The following is a 15,261-nucleotide window of genomic DNA, read 5'->3' on the forward strand; positions in this document are numbered from 1 at the left end:
ATAATATTTCCACCACCATGCTTTACAGTTGGTATGAGGTTCTTGTGGTCAAATGCTGTCTTTGTTTTTCGCCAAAATGTCTTCTGGTACTGTGGCCAAGTAGCTCTACCTTTGACTCATCTGTCCAGAGCACATTGTTCCAGAAGTGCTGGTTTTTTCCTAGCATTTGCAAACTTTAGTCTTGCCCTGATGTTCTTTCTGGACAGCAAAGGTTTCCTCCTGGCACACCTCCCATGTAGATCAAATTTGTGCAGCCTCTTTCTAATGGTAGACTCGCACACTTTGACATCAACAGTGGCCTAAGCTACCTGTAGGTCCCGTGATGACATTCTGGGGTTCTTCGAGACTTCTTTCAGCATCTTGCGGTGTGCTCTCGGGCTGAACTTGCTGGGGCGGCCTGGCCTTAACAAGTTGGCAGTTGTTTGGAATCTTCTCCACTTGTAGATGATCTTCCGGACAGTCGAATGATTGATTTCAAATTCTTTGGACATATTTTTAAATCCCTTTCCAGACTCGTTGGCATCTATAACCTTCTTTCTGAAGGCCTCAGAGAGCCCCTTTGATCTAGGCCTGGTGACGCCGCACACTTCAACAACAAAGAGCAAACCAAACTAAATGTCTGAGGTTTAAATAAGACAGGTTCCTTCAAGATCCTCTCTAACGATGTTCTAATCATTTGCACCTGAGCTGGTGCACCTGATTCTAATTTTAGGTATTTGAAGTAGTGATAAATGTCGGGGTGTAATTACTTTTTCCACATGCGAAATTTGCATTTATGTTTATTTAAATTATACAATGGACTACAAAATGTAAATGTTTCATGATATTTGTTATATTATATCACCTTTATCTGTCAATATTGTTGAAATGAAGATCAAATAGCTGTATGTTGAAATATGTTGAAAAAGTCAAAACTTTACATGGGGTGTACTTACTTTTTCACGTGACTGTAAATGTTCCATCAGACCACATGTGTGCTCATTTACTGCGAGATCCAAATGAACGTTTTCGTCAATATCGTATTGACGTGCCGGTCAATACAACTGTGCTTTGTGGCGTTGTCATTGTTGAATCTTTCATGGAGGCTCGCAGGCCCAGTAGCCCCGGCGATTTTCATGGTCCATCACAGCAATGGCATCTCTGTTGGGCTGCGTTGGCGTCGCAAACTGCTCGTCGCTGTGATGGTGGCGTAGCAGCACGGCGTCGTTGTTGGCATTGTCTTGTCACTTCATGACGACGCTGCTCAATTAATATATCTTTTCTGTTACATTTCGGCATCTTACAATTCCACCTTGCAGAGTTTGCTCTTATTTGCTCATGCATGAACTTTGAAAAGTATATCATCTGTCAGTTCCTCCCTGTCGCTTCGCTGACAGATTGATTCAAAAGACAGCATGCTGTATTTAACAAAAAAATATTGTATGTCTATTTATGAGTCTCAATGTGGATGTAAAGACAGCATGTTGTGTTTCACAAAAAAATATTGTATGTCTATTTATGAGTCTCAATGTGGATGTAAACACAACATGTTGTATTTCACAAAAAAATATTGTGTGTCTATTTATGAGTCTCAATGTGGATGTAAAGACAGCATGTTGTCTTTCACAAAAAAATATTGTATGTCTATATATGAGTCTCAATGTGGATGTAAAGACAGCATGTTGTATTTCACAAAAAAAATATTGTATGTCTATTTATGAATCTCAATGTGGATGTAAAGACAGCATGTTGTATTTCACAAAAAAATATTGTATGTCTATTTATGAGTCTCAATGTGGATGTAAAGACAGCATGTTGTATTTCACAAAAAAATATTGCGTGTCTATTTATGAGTCTCAATGTGGATGTAAAGACAGCATGTTGTATTTCACAAGAAAATATTGCGTGTCTATTTATGAGTCTCAATGTGGATGTAAAGACAGCATGGTGTATTTCACAAGAAAATATTGTATGTCTATTTATGAGTCTCAATGTGGATGTAAAGACAGCATGGTGTATTTCACAAAAAAATATTGTATGTCTATTTATGAGTCTCAATGTGGATGTAAAGACAGCATGTTGTATTTCACAAAAAAAATATTGTATGTCTATTTATGAGTCTCAATGTGGATGTAAAGACAGCATGTTGTATTTCACAAAAAAATATTGTATGTCTATTTATGAGTCTCAATGTGGAGGTAAAGACAGCATGTTGTCTTTCACAAAAAAATATTGTATGTCTATTTATGAGTCTCAATGTGGATGTAAAGACAGCATGTTGTATTTCACAAAAAAAATATTGTATGTCTATTTATGAGTCTCAATGTGGATGTAAAGACAGCATGTTGTATTTCACAAAAAAATATTGTATGTCTATTTATGAGTCTCAATGTGGAGGTAAAGACAGCATGTTGTATTTCACAAAAAAAATATTGTATGTCTATTTATGAGTCTCAATGTGGATGTAAAGACAGCATGTTGTATTTCACAAAAAAAATATTGTATGTCTATTTATGAGTCTCAATGTGGATGTAAAGACAGCATGGTGTATTTCACAAAAAAATATTGTATGTCTATTTATGAGTCTCAATGTGGAGGTAAAGACAGCATGTTGTCTTTCACAAAAAAATATTGTATGTCTATTTATGAGTCTCAATGTGGATGTAAAGACAGCATGTTGTATTTCACAAAAAAAATATTGTATGTCTATTTATGAGTCTCAATGTGGATGTAAAGACAGCATGTTGTATTTCACAAAAAAATATTGTATTTCTATTTATGAGTCTCAATGTGGATGTAAAGACAGCATGTTGTATTTCACAAAAAAATATTGTATGTCTATTTATGAGTCTCAATGTGGATGTAAACACAGCATGTTGTATTTCACAAAAAAATATTGTATGTCTATTTATGAGTCTCAATGTGGATGTAAAGACAGCATGTTGTATTTCACAAAAAAATATTGTATGTCTATTTATGAGTCTCAATGTGGATGTAAACACAGCATGTTGTATTTCACAAAAAAATATTGTATGTCTATTTATGAGTCTCAATGTGGATGTAATGCCTAAGTCACACATAGGCGGATTTGTCGGCGACTACTGGCGACTGGAAAAATCGCCACCACCCGCCGACAATCGTAATGAAACCGAAATGGACGGTCTTCTGTAGTCGTGGTTATCCTCCCCAGGTCGGCTGCAGTCGGCAAGAGCCGCAAAGGGGCCAAATATTTTTTTTAATGTTTAAAAATGGCGCGCTCAGTCGCACTCGAAAAAAATCCGCCATGCTGTCGTGATGGAACCACCATGCTGTCGTCGGTATCCGTAATAAGAGCGTAAAGCGGCCGCAACCCAGTCGCTCATAGTCTTCCGCAATCGCCCCACCAGCTAGCACGGCAGAGATGCGAATGCCATACGGCCTTCCTGCGGCATCTTCCTGACTACGGGCCGACACTGTTGCGGCTGCATATCGACTACAGAAGAACTGCCACGTCTCCCCTGCGGCTATGGGAGACTGACGACGACAGCAGTAGGACTAGTGGCGGCCGAGTTAAGGCCATTGGCGACAGAGATACGACTGCCTGGTGACTGCATTACGACATACCACGATTCCATGGCAAGACAGGATGGTGTGAGGGTCTCCGTGGAGTGAGGTCCTGTGGTGCCGACAAGGATATGGCTTTATTGTTTGGACTTGGGACTTTTGGGAACTTTATTTTTGGGACTTTGGTCCTTTGGAAACTTTATTTATGGGACTTGGGACCAGTGGAAATAATTTGTTGGACTTTATTTCCATTCTCTCTCCCTGCAGAAAAGTTTGATTATTACATTACAATGATACATCTTTATTAACTTTCTTATTGTACATCAAACATCTTTATGCTTCATGTCATACATCATTGAAATGAATAAAGTGAAATGTAAAATAGAGAAATAAAGATTTAAAAGTTGTGTGAATCGTCTCCAATCGCCGGCGGTCTTATTGCAGTCTTGCGGACGTCGGAGTAAACCGCCACCCGGCCCCAATGCAGTCGCCGCGATCCGCCATCGGTCGTAATCTAGCCGCCAGACTGTCGCCACGCTGCCGCCGTGCATCCGCAATGCAGTCGTCGTCGATCTTCAACAGTCGCCATCCCACTCGGGGCGTCGTCGCAATGTGGCCGCCTGCAGTCGCCATACTGCCGCCTGACCATATTTGACCGCCCGAAATCGCCAGTGGTCGCCGAAAAATCTCAGTCGCCGGTAGTCGCCAAAATATCCGCCTATGTGTGACTTAGGCATAAATACAGCATGTTGTATTTCACAAAAAAAATATTGTATGTCTATTTATGAGTCTCAATGTGAATGTAAAGACAGCATGTTGTATTTCACCAAAAAATATTGTATGTCTATTTATGAGTCTCAATGTGGATGTAAAGACAGCATGTTGTATTTCACAAAAAAATATTGTATGTCTATTTATGAGTCTCAATGTGGATGTAAAGACAGCATGTTGTATTTCACAAAAAAATATTGTATTTCTATTTATGAGTCTCAATGTGGAGGTAAAGACAGCATGTTGTATTTCACAAAAAAATATTGTATGTCTATTTATGAGTCTCAATGTGGATGTAAAGACAGCATGTTGTCTTTCACAAAAAAATATTGTATGTCTATTTATGAGTCTCCATGTGGATGTCAAGACAGCATGTTGTATTTCACAAAAAAAATATTGTATGTCTATTTATGAGTCTCAATGTGGATGTAAAGACAGCATGTTGTATTTCACAAAAAAATATTGTATGTCTATTTATGAGTCTCAATGTGGATGTAAAGACAGCATGTTGTCTTTCACAAAAAAATATTGTATGTCTATTTATGAGTCTCCACGTGGATGTAAAGACAGCATGTTGTATTTCACAAAAAAAATATTGTATGTCTATTTATGAGTCTCAATGTGAATGTAAAGACAGCATGTTGTATTTCACAAAAAAAATATTGTATGTCTATTTATGAGTCTCAATGTGGATATAAAATGAGGTGAAACACGCAAATAATTATTTTTAAAATAACACGTAGTTGTTGTTGTTGTTGTTATTGCTGCTGACATTGTTTGTGTGCTCCTTCCATATACTTTTGTATATTTTTATATTGCTTCGAGAAATATCACTGTATTTATAATTTTTGTGCTCATTCCATGTCCTTCTATCATATTGATCATATTGACCTTGATCCTCTCCCACCTTTCTGCCTTGAGAAAGTCTATTAACAACTACTCTTGGATGTCATAAGTTAGGAAGGGGCATTTTTTGTCTACATTAGTAATTTATTCTTCAGGCCTGCCCACTAAACCATCAACCCTGAAGGTAACTCACAGGTGTGTGTTCTGTGTCAACCCTCCTGGAAATCTTTAGCTTTCTCCACAATGGGAGAGGAATCTTTCAAATGATCCCTCTATTTACAGGCTGAAAACGGTATACATTGAAAATCAGGCAATTCTCTTTGCGTGTACCCCTAGATGTTGAATATCAGTGGCTGTTTAACGACTTCCCAACGGTCGTGAAGACGGATGAGCGACGTTTTGTCTCTCAAAAGACAGGAGACCTGTATATTGCCCGAGTGTTGCCGTCGGACGCTGGAAGCTATGCCTGCCTAGTGCGAAGTGTCCTCGGGCGTAACAGCACGAGCAGCAATGTACAGAGCGCTTTCACGTCACTTGCCATCGTCCCTGAAGGTAACTCAGCATACGAACAAACCAAATCAATTTGGTGTTGTTTCACTCAATAATATACTTATTTTAATCAACTTTTCAGACGTTCGTTATTTTCAACATTATTGCGTATCGATTTTGACTTATTTAAATGGTCTCAAGCTTCAAATCAACATTCTATCAATCCAAGCACAAATCCATTATTGGGTGACGCCCTATATCTCCCATCCAGACTTTTCAATTGACATAACTGAAATGGTAAATTCTCCATTTTGTGTGACATTACTACCTTATTCCTACTCTCCCCTTCTCCTTCCCAAGCTATCCCCATCTCCTGCCAACTTCCTCTATTAAATTAAATAATCCATGCCATCTTAATTACGGTCTTTCCCGAAGCCACATTTGGAAAAATATGAACAGATAAAACCTACAGAAAATGCAAATAAACATTATTCCCGTCACAAAAGAAACATTTTTCTATCAACAGCTTTCTTTTCAAATTCTCCTTTGTCTTGAATTTGAGTTTAAGATTCCAAATCCTGATAAGTATTCACAATGTCAAAAATGAGCCGAATGGGAAAGGAGAGTTTCTTTCCCTCCCTCCTCCACACCCTAACCTCTTCTCCTCCCAACCTCCTTGCTTTGTCAATAACTTGACATGGAACATAGACAGTGCGTGCCAAACTGACCCGAGATATGCACACTTACTTGTTATTTGATTATCATTGATCATCACTCTTGCTTACATGGATTGATTATGTATTATACACAGAATGCATAAACACATTTTCAAAACTAACAAACATATAATGTACAAACACTCGTGTCTGTCTTGCGAGATACCACCTTCCCGGCTTTCCTTCACAATTATATTTCCTTTTCAAAATGGAAATTACCTTTCCAGGACTTCTGGTTGAAAATTATGCTTCTTTTCTGTAATGATCAATGCTTTCCCATCTAGGGAGTACCATTGCTTTCCCAACTAGGGAGTATCATTCCTTTCCCAACCAGGGAGTATCACTGCTCTCCCAACTAGGGAGTATCATTCCTTTCCCAACTAGGGAGTATCACTGCTCTCCCAACTAGGGAGTACCATTGCTTTCCCAACTAGGGAGTATCACTGCTCTCCCAACTAGGGAGTATCATTCATTTCCCAACTAGGGAGTATCACTGCTCTCCCAACTAGGGAGTACCATTGCTTTCCCAAATAGGGAGTATCACTGCTCTCCCAGCTAGGGAGTATCACTGCTTTCCCAACTATGGAGTATCACTGCTTTCCCAACTGGGGAGTATCACTGCTTTCCCAACTGGAGAGTATCACTGCTTTCCCAACTATGGAGTATCACTGCTTTCCCAACTAGGGAGTACCATTGCTTTCCCAACTATGGAGTATCACTGCTTTCCCAACTATGGAGTATCACTGCTTTCCCAATTATGGAGTATCACTGTTTTTCCAACCAGAGAGTATCATTGCTTTCCCAACCAGGGAGTATCATTGCTTTCCCAACTAGGGAGTACCATTGCTTTCCCAACTAGGGAGTACCATTGCTTTCCCAACTATGGAGTATCACTGCTTTCCCAACCAGAGAGTATCACTGCTTTCCCAACGAGGGAGTACCATTGCTTTCCCAACTATGGAGTATCACTGTTTTCCCAACTGGGGAGTATCACTGCTTTCCCAACTAGGGAGTACCATTGCTTTCCCAACTATGGAGTAGCACTGCTTTCCCAACTGGGGAGTATCACTGTTTTCCCAGCCCGAGAGTATCACTGCTTTCCCAACTGGGGAGTATCACTGCTTTCCCAACTGGGGAGTATCACTGTTTTCCCAACCAGAGAGTATCACTGCTTTCCCAACTAAGGAGTATCACTGTTTTCCCAACTGGGGAGTATCACTGTTTTCCCAACTGGGGAGTATCACTGCTTTCCCAACTATGGAGTATCACTGCTTTCCCAATCATGGAGTATCACTGCTTTCCCAACTAAGGAGTATCACTGCTTTCCCAACTATGGAGTATCACTGCTTTCCCAACTGGGGAGTATCACTGCTTTCCCAACTGGGGAGTATCACTGCTTTCCCAACTGGGGAGTATCACTGTTTTCCCAACCAGAGAGTATCACTGCTTTCCCAACTAAGGAGTATCACTGTTTTCCCAACTGGGGAGTATCACTGTTTTCCCAACTGGGGAGTATCACTGCTTTCCCAACTATGGAGTATCACTGCTTTCCCAATTATGGAGTATCACTGCTTTCCCAACTAAGGAGTATCACTGCTTTCCCAACTATGGAGTATCACTGCTTTCCCAACTGGGGAGTATCACTGCTTTCCCAACTGGGGAGTATCACTGTTTTCCCAACTAAGGAGTATCACTGCTTTCCCAACTAGGGAGTACCATTGCTTTCCCAACTATGGAGTATCACTGCTTTCCCAACTATGGAGTATCACTGCTTTCCCAACTGGGGAGTATCACTGTTTTCCCAACCAGAGAGTATCATTGCTTTCCCAACCAGAGAGTATCATTGCTTTCCCAACCAGGGAGTATCATTGCTTTCCCAACTAGGGAGTACCATTGCTTTCCCAACTAGGGAGTACCATTGCTTTCCCAACTATGGAGTATCACTGCTTCCCAACCAGAGAGTATCACTGCTTTCCCAACTAGGGAGTACCATTGTTTTCCCAACTATGGAGTATCACTGTTTTCCCAACTGGGGAGTATCACTGCTTTCCCAACTAGGGAGTACCATTGCTTTCCCAACTATGGAGTATCACTGCTTTCCCAACTGGGGAGTATCACTGCTTTCCCAACTGGGGAGTATCACTGTTTTCCCAGCCCGAGAGTATCACTGCTTTCCCAACTGGGGAGTATCACTGCTTTCCCAACTGGGGAGTATCACTGTTTTCCCAACCAGAGAGTATCACTGCTTTCCCAACTGGGGAGTATCACTGTTTTCCCAACCAGAGAGTATCACTGCTTTCCCAACTGGGGAGTATCACTGCTTTCCCAACTGGGGAGTATCACTGCTTTCCCAACTGGGGAGTATCACTGTTTTCCCAACCAGAGAGTATCACTGCTTTCCCAACTGGGGAGTATCACTGTTTTCCCAACTGGGGAGTATCACTGTTTTCCCAACTGGGGAGTACCACTGTTTTCCCAATTGGGGATTTCACTGTTTTCCCAACTATGGAGTTCACTGCTTTCCCAACTGGGGAGTATCACTGCTTTCCCAACTGGGGAGTATCACAGTTTTCCCAACCAGAGAGTATCACTGCTTTCCTAACTAGGGAGTATCACTGCTTTCCCAACTGGGGAGTATCACTGTTTTCCCAACCAGATAGTATCACTGCTTTCCCAACTGGGGAGTATCACTGTTTTCCCAACCAGAGAGTATCACTGCTTTCCCAACTGGGGAGTATCACTGCTTTCCCAACTAGGGAGTATCACTGCTTTCCCAACTAGGGAGTATCACTGCTTTCCCAACTGGGGAGTATCACTGTTTTCCCAACCAGAGAGTATCACTGCTTTCCCATCTGGGGAGTATCACTGTTTTCCCAACCAGAGAGTATCACTGCTTTCCCAACTGGGGAGTATCACTGCTTTCCCAACTAGGGAGTATCACTGCTTTCCCAACTGGGGAGTATCACTGTTTTCCCAACCAGAGAGTATCATTGCTTTCCCAACCAGATAGTATCACTGCTTTCCCAACTGGGGAGTATCACTGTTTTCCCAACCAGAGAGTATCACTGCTTTCCCAACCAGATAGTATCACTGCTTTCCCAACTGGGGAGTATCACTGTTTTCCCAACCGGAGAGTATCACTGCTTTCCCAACTAGGGAGTATCACTGCTTTCCCAACTGGGGAGTATCACTGTTTTCCCAACCAGAGAGTATCACTGCTTTCCCAACCAGATAGTATCACTGCTTTCCCAACTGGGGAGTATCACTGTTTTCCCAACCGGAGAGTATCACTGCTTTCCCAACTAGGGAGTATCATTGCTTTCCCAACTAGGGAGTATCACTGCTTTCCCAACTAGGGAGTATCACTGCTTTCCCAACTAGGGAGTTCATAGAACACTTACCCCACTCAGTCTTGAGGAGCATAGACATGGGCAGGGTCTAAGATTGGCAAATTTAAATGGGTGTGATGACTTAAAATGCCTCAAAATTTTGTCCAAGTCCGTACTGTTAAATGTAATGGTTTTGAAAGTGCCAAAAGGCTATTTGTGTTATACAGTGTTCAAGTCTATAATTACATTGAAATAAAATAATGATTTTAAAGGTTGGAGAAAAAATATTCCAGAAGTTTACCGCCATTGATGCAGCATCTTATACACCACCTTATTTGACACGTTGCATTCGTTCTTCATGCTTGTTGATGGTGTCCTTTATGACGTCCTTAAAACAGTAAGTTTCCTGTTAAGAATTATTTTCAATTTTGTTTTACTGCCAGACAAGCAGACAGAGTAAATAATTATCTCACTCCTCTCTGGTTGTGAATTTGACCCAATTGCACTTGCGCAAAAAACTGCTAAACTCATTTTTCACCTATATTCGTTTAAAATTCGTTTTCTCCACAACTCAAGCGATTGACACAAAACTTTGAACATAGGAGTGCCTATCATATGGAAATATTATCTATCTATAATTCCAGTAATCTCTGTACGTCTGTACGTTTGTACGTCTGTACGTTTGTCTGTGACCGCTGTTTCTCGACAACCACGGGTCCGATATACTTTTAACTTGCCAGGTATATTGCTGGGGACCCGAGGATGTGCCTTTTCAAGGTTTCATATTAATCGGACAATTACTTACCGAGCTATGTCCAAAAAACGATTCAACCAATCAGAGAGCAGCGAACGATCGCGTGTGCCGAACGTGGAGGACACACTCTGCCTCGGATGGCACATTTGAGAGCGTATTCATTTATTTCACGTTTGCAAACTATGTTGGCGTTAAACTATGTTTTAAAACTAATAAAACCGAATTTGCGATTCATTCGCTTTCCTGCGCGTTTGTGCACGCGATGGCGATTTCTTTACCAAACTCCGGAAGCCGTTCGCTTTGGACCAAACCATTGCATGTAAATAGAGGGGGGGGATTGTCACCGTACTCGCAAGCCGTTCGCTTTGGACCAAACCATTTCATGTAAATAGAGGGGGGGGATATAATTTTAGATATAGATATAGTACGGGCAATGCCCTAGTTTTAACAAAGTTACATGATTGGATGGAAAATGCGGCCGACATTCCAAAAAAGCAATTTTCTCCAGGCGTGGGTTTCAAGGTGTTTCACGGAGCAGGAATAAACAGTTAACTAATAATTTCAAACTTCCCTAAAAAAAACAAATTGGAAACCATGAATACCTCTAAATGTACGGTACCTGGCTGATAATTGGCACAATTGAGCACAGTTTTGGATGAAACACCATAGCAAAATTAGTTAAAGTAAGTAAATATCACTTTCAGAAAAAGTAAATTTTGTGTTTATATAAAATTAGTCCTAATGGGCTGAATAAATAACAAAGAAAAAAAGATAAGTAATTATCCGTTAATTTTAATCCTTCAACTAATGTAAACGATATTACACCTAGGTTTCTATTTGATGATAGCATGAAGGACTGACTAGTCTTGCTCGTGAATGCTGGTGTCTATCTGCATCGGTGGACAGGTAGAACAATGGAAAGAATAAACAGGACATTGATCGAGGTATACATGCTAACCGCCATGGGAGGCAAGGAGACGATTCGCCTGTTATCAGAGTAAAAGGGCTGACCTATACATGAATACATTAACCCTTCATCAGACCATAAACAGTGACAGGACGCACTTTATGGTGACCGAGCAGGCACCATAAATGGTAACAAAAAGATGTCACCAGTAATGCAGGTTCTATGCATTAGAGAGTCAACAACAACAACAACATGCATTTTAAAGGCTATTTTCCCTGCTAGAGCAGGGGTTACCCTTGCGGTCCCCATGACAATCTTCTCCATTTTGCCCTATTTTCTGCATCTCCCTTGTTAACCCCCTTGCCCGCATTTCTTCTTCCACCATCTTTAGCCAAGTCTTTCTCGGTCTTCCCCGTCCTCTGCTTCCTTCTACATTCATTTCCATCACTCTTCTCAACCAGTCACTTTCATCCTTCCTCAACACATGACCAAACCATCTCAACTTGTTCCTCTTCACAGCATCAATCACAGGCTCTATTCCCATCATCTTTCGCAATTCATCATTTGTCTTCCTCTCTCTCAACGATACTCCGCACATCGGTCGAACCATTCGCATCTCCACCCTTTCCAACCTTCGTTGCTGCTCTACATTCATTACCCATGTCTCGCTCCCATAAATCATAACACTTCTCACACATGCAGCATACACCTTTCCCTTCAGCTTCAACGACACTCCCCTCATCACCAGCACGCCACTCAGTTCCTGAAACTTCTTCCATGCACATCTCACTCGAGCAACCGTTGCCGAGTCTGATCCACCTTCTCCATTCAGCATGTCTCCGAGGTAGCAAAACGTTTTCACACCTTCCAGCTTCACGCCGTCTCCAAGATCCAACTCAACATCTCCTCCATCTGCAGCTCCCTCTGTGCACACCTTACACTTGAATGTAGCTGCCACACTGGTTAATGACCCTCTCAGACCACTACATTTTTGATGAACCCACTCAGCGCACATTGTACATTGAATGGAGTTCACTCTGACACCCTTCCTACACACAGCACAGGGCCACTTCCCAGTTCTTTCCACCTCACCACATGCTTTACCACTTGCCATCACCTTCGTCTTTCCGATATTCACCTTCAGACCTTTTGTCTCCAAACATTCCTTCCACGTGTTCATCTTTTCCTTCAGTCCATCCATACTTTCCGCAATCAACACAAGATCATCTGCATACAACAACTCCCACGGTAAACCCTCCTTTACGTTCTGAGCCAGCACCTCCATCACAGCTACAAATAGTAGTGGACTTAGTACCGACCCCTGATGCACTCCCACCTTCACCTCAAACTCACCACTGTTCCCGTCCTTCGTCCTTACAGCTGTGCGCGGTCTTTTGTACATTGCCATCACTACTCTGATCAACCATTCCTCCACTCCTAACTTCCTCAATGCCCATGTCAATACATTGCGTGGTACCCTTTCGAATGCTTTCTCCAGATCAACAAACCCAAGAAACAACTTCTTCCTCTTCTCCATGTACTTCTCCTGCAACTGCCTCACAATGAAAAGCGCGTCTGTCGTTCCTCTTCCTGGCATGAATCCAAACTGCATTTCGTCAATCTTCACTTTCTTCCTTATCCTCCTCTCCAACACCCTTTCCAAGACCTTCATTCCATGCTCCAATAACTTTATCGCTCGGTACGAGCCACACTCCAGAGGGTCACCTTTCCCCTTGTATAGAGGGACGAGGGTACTCAGTTCCCAATCCACTGGAATGCGGCCTTCTTTCACCACCAGATTACAGATCTCTGTCATTCTCTTCACACCCCAACTTCCTGCTGCCTTCAACATATCTCCCACAACTCCCGTTGGCCCTCCCGCTTTTCTACCCTTCATTGCTTTTATCGCTTCCTCAACTTCCTTCTCAGTTATCTTCTCTGCCGGTCCTAAAACTGGGTTATAGTAAGGGCATTTTATGAGATATTTCACAAATCTGTTAACTAAATTGTTACCAAAAAATTTCTTCACCAATATGTTTGTAAAGGTGTGTAATAACATGTGTTAAAATGTTGAAGGTCAACTCCCGTGGGAAACCCAGAAAAAAAGCTGTTGAATTCGGGTATCGAAAAATTATTTTCGAGAATTTTTATTTTTTAAAATCGGCCCTTAAGTAACTTATGAGGGGTCAAATAAGGGTTTTTCATGATTCTGAGTTGATTGTTAACATTTATATTTTCACTTTTACATTTACACACAAAGTAGCTTTTATTTCACATACATATATAATACTCAAGAGTTATTTCTCATTCACAATGTCAGAAGTTTCAACAGTCATTGTCTATGTCTTCTTCAGACTCAACAACATCATGACTGCAGTTTCTGCATGTAATGCCATTACAGACTCCACAGGCCGAGATGCACGTGACCCCATTCTTCTTGCAGCTGCATCGCCGGTTGCTGCAATCTCCATGACAATTACAGCTCGTGAACTGCAATAGCTCCTCAGGAGCCGTGGGGTCCAGTGTTGGAACTGGCTCATACCCATGCACACCTATTGTCCATCCATAGTCACTGGGGTTCAGAGACATGCTCTGTAGAAGGATCCAGTCCCGGGTCTGCAGGTAGGCACGGAGTGAATGTTGTGCAGCTGCATCCTCTGTTGGAGGTAGAGTCTCTGGTTTGATCACCCACCCCGCTGCCCAGAGTGTGTCACCTGGAGTGAGGAGTGGCTGATCATGAGCCAGGGAGGAGGAAAGCTCAGCGAGGGGGAGAAACATGATCGCGTTCGTTCCTATCTGTTTCCTGTTCATAAATGGAATAATCTTTACTTCAGTTCCTCTCAGGATCTTAGCTTTGTCGAGTGCCTTCAACTTCACCCGGGGGAAAGCTGCTGTTGTCTGTGGATCTGGCAAAGGTGGTGCCGGAGAGGTGACTTCGATCCAACCCATTGAGTGAAAGGGAGTGTTTCCGTGAATAGAGACAATGTTTAAATCTATATTGTCTCCAACAAACTGAGTGACTGCATTGTTTGTTTCCCCAACCTCCATAAAGAACACCTGATCATTACTTGACAATTCACTTTCACTGGCTGGCACTTTGGCTGTCATCACTGATTGATCCTCAAGCGCAGCATCAACCGCAACCTCATCATTGATCTGTTCATCGGTTTCCTCCACAATGGTGTCAAGAGTGCCAGAAGTATCTGGAACATCATCTCCACTCCTACTATTAAGGAAGCAGTATTTGTAGTTTTGTGTCTCCGTGTAAGACTCGGTGTATCCCAGCCGGTGGAACTTGTTGAGCATCCATTTTGACCCAAATCTATGATCAAGTTGTATGGCAAGCCCCATTTGGTGTGGCAATACTCCAGACCGAGGTCGACAGGCCTTAATAAAATTCTGCCCCCAAACGGCAACTCTTTCGTCTGCCTTGACAATCGGTCTCAAGAACATCTGAAGGCTTGCAGGAACAAGTGTCAGCTGACTATCGATGTCAGTCATACTGTGTGTGGTGGGGTATGACTTTGGACCTAAATCAATCAAGGCAATATCATTGGATATGAACTTGAGTGCCGTCTTTATGATCTGAGTCTTCTCATCTCCATGGTCAAGATTAGCATGATGCCCTCGCAGAATATTGTCGGTGCCATCTTTGAGACAGAGTACATCTGCCCTTCTTTCCTGTGTTGTGAAATACAAGGTGTCTTCGTATTTCTCTAGAAGTTTTATCTTTAGCCAATGCTTTGAATAAGAAAGGCTCTTCTCTGGTGACTGATCAAACTCCTGCAGCTTTTCATGGACTTGGTCCATGTTCATTACCCCATGCTCTAATTCTGAGTCTAACCATTCGCAGAATTCAATAAAAACTGCCTCTCGCTCCTCATCAATACTCCTCTGTCCTCTCTTCCTTTTTCCTTCCTCGTCAGT

The 15,261-nt window shown here is 42.0% G+C and overlaps 1 protein-coding gene across 1 annotated transcript in view; it reads left to right on the forward strand.

The window, feature by feature from the left end:
• LOC137436175 (contactin-1) overlaps window positions 1–15,261 on the forward strand; it is a 202,195-nt gene that overhangs the window by 92,723 nt on the left and 94,211 nt on the right. Inside the window, exon 7 of the mRNA XM_078786860.1 lies at window positions 5,476–5,691. Coding sequence (XP_078642986.1) covers window positions 5,476–5,691 — 216 coding nt within the window. The remainder of the gene's footprint in view (window positions 1–5,475; window positions 5,692–15,261) is intronic.

The sequence above is a fragment of the Myxine glutinosa genome, chromosome 11 (assembly GCF_964187855.1).
Source record: "Myxine glutinosa chromosome 11, kmMyxGlut1.1, whole genome shotgun sequence".
Lineage (NCBI taxonomy): Eukaryota > Metazoa > Chordata > Myxini > Myxiniformes > Myxinidae > Myxine > Myxine glutinosa.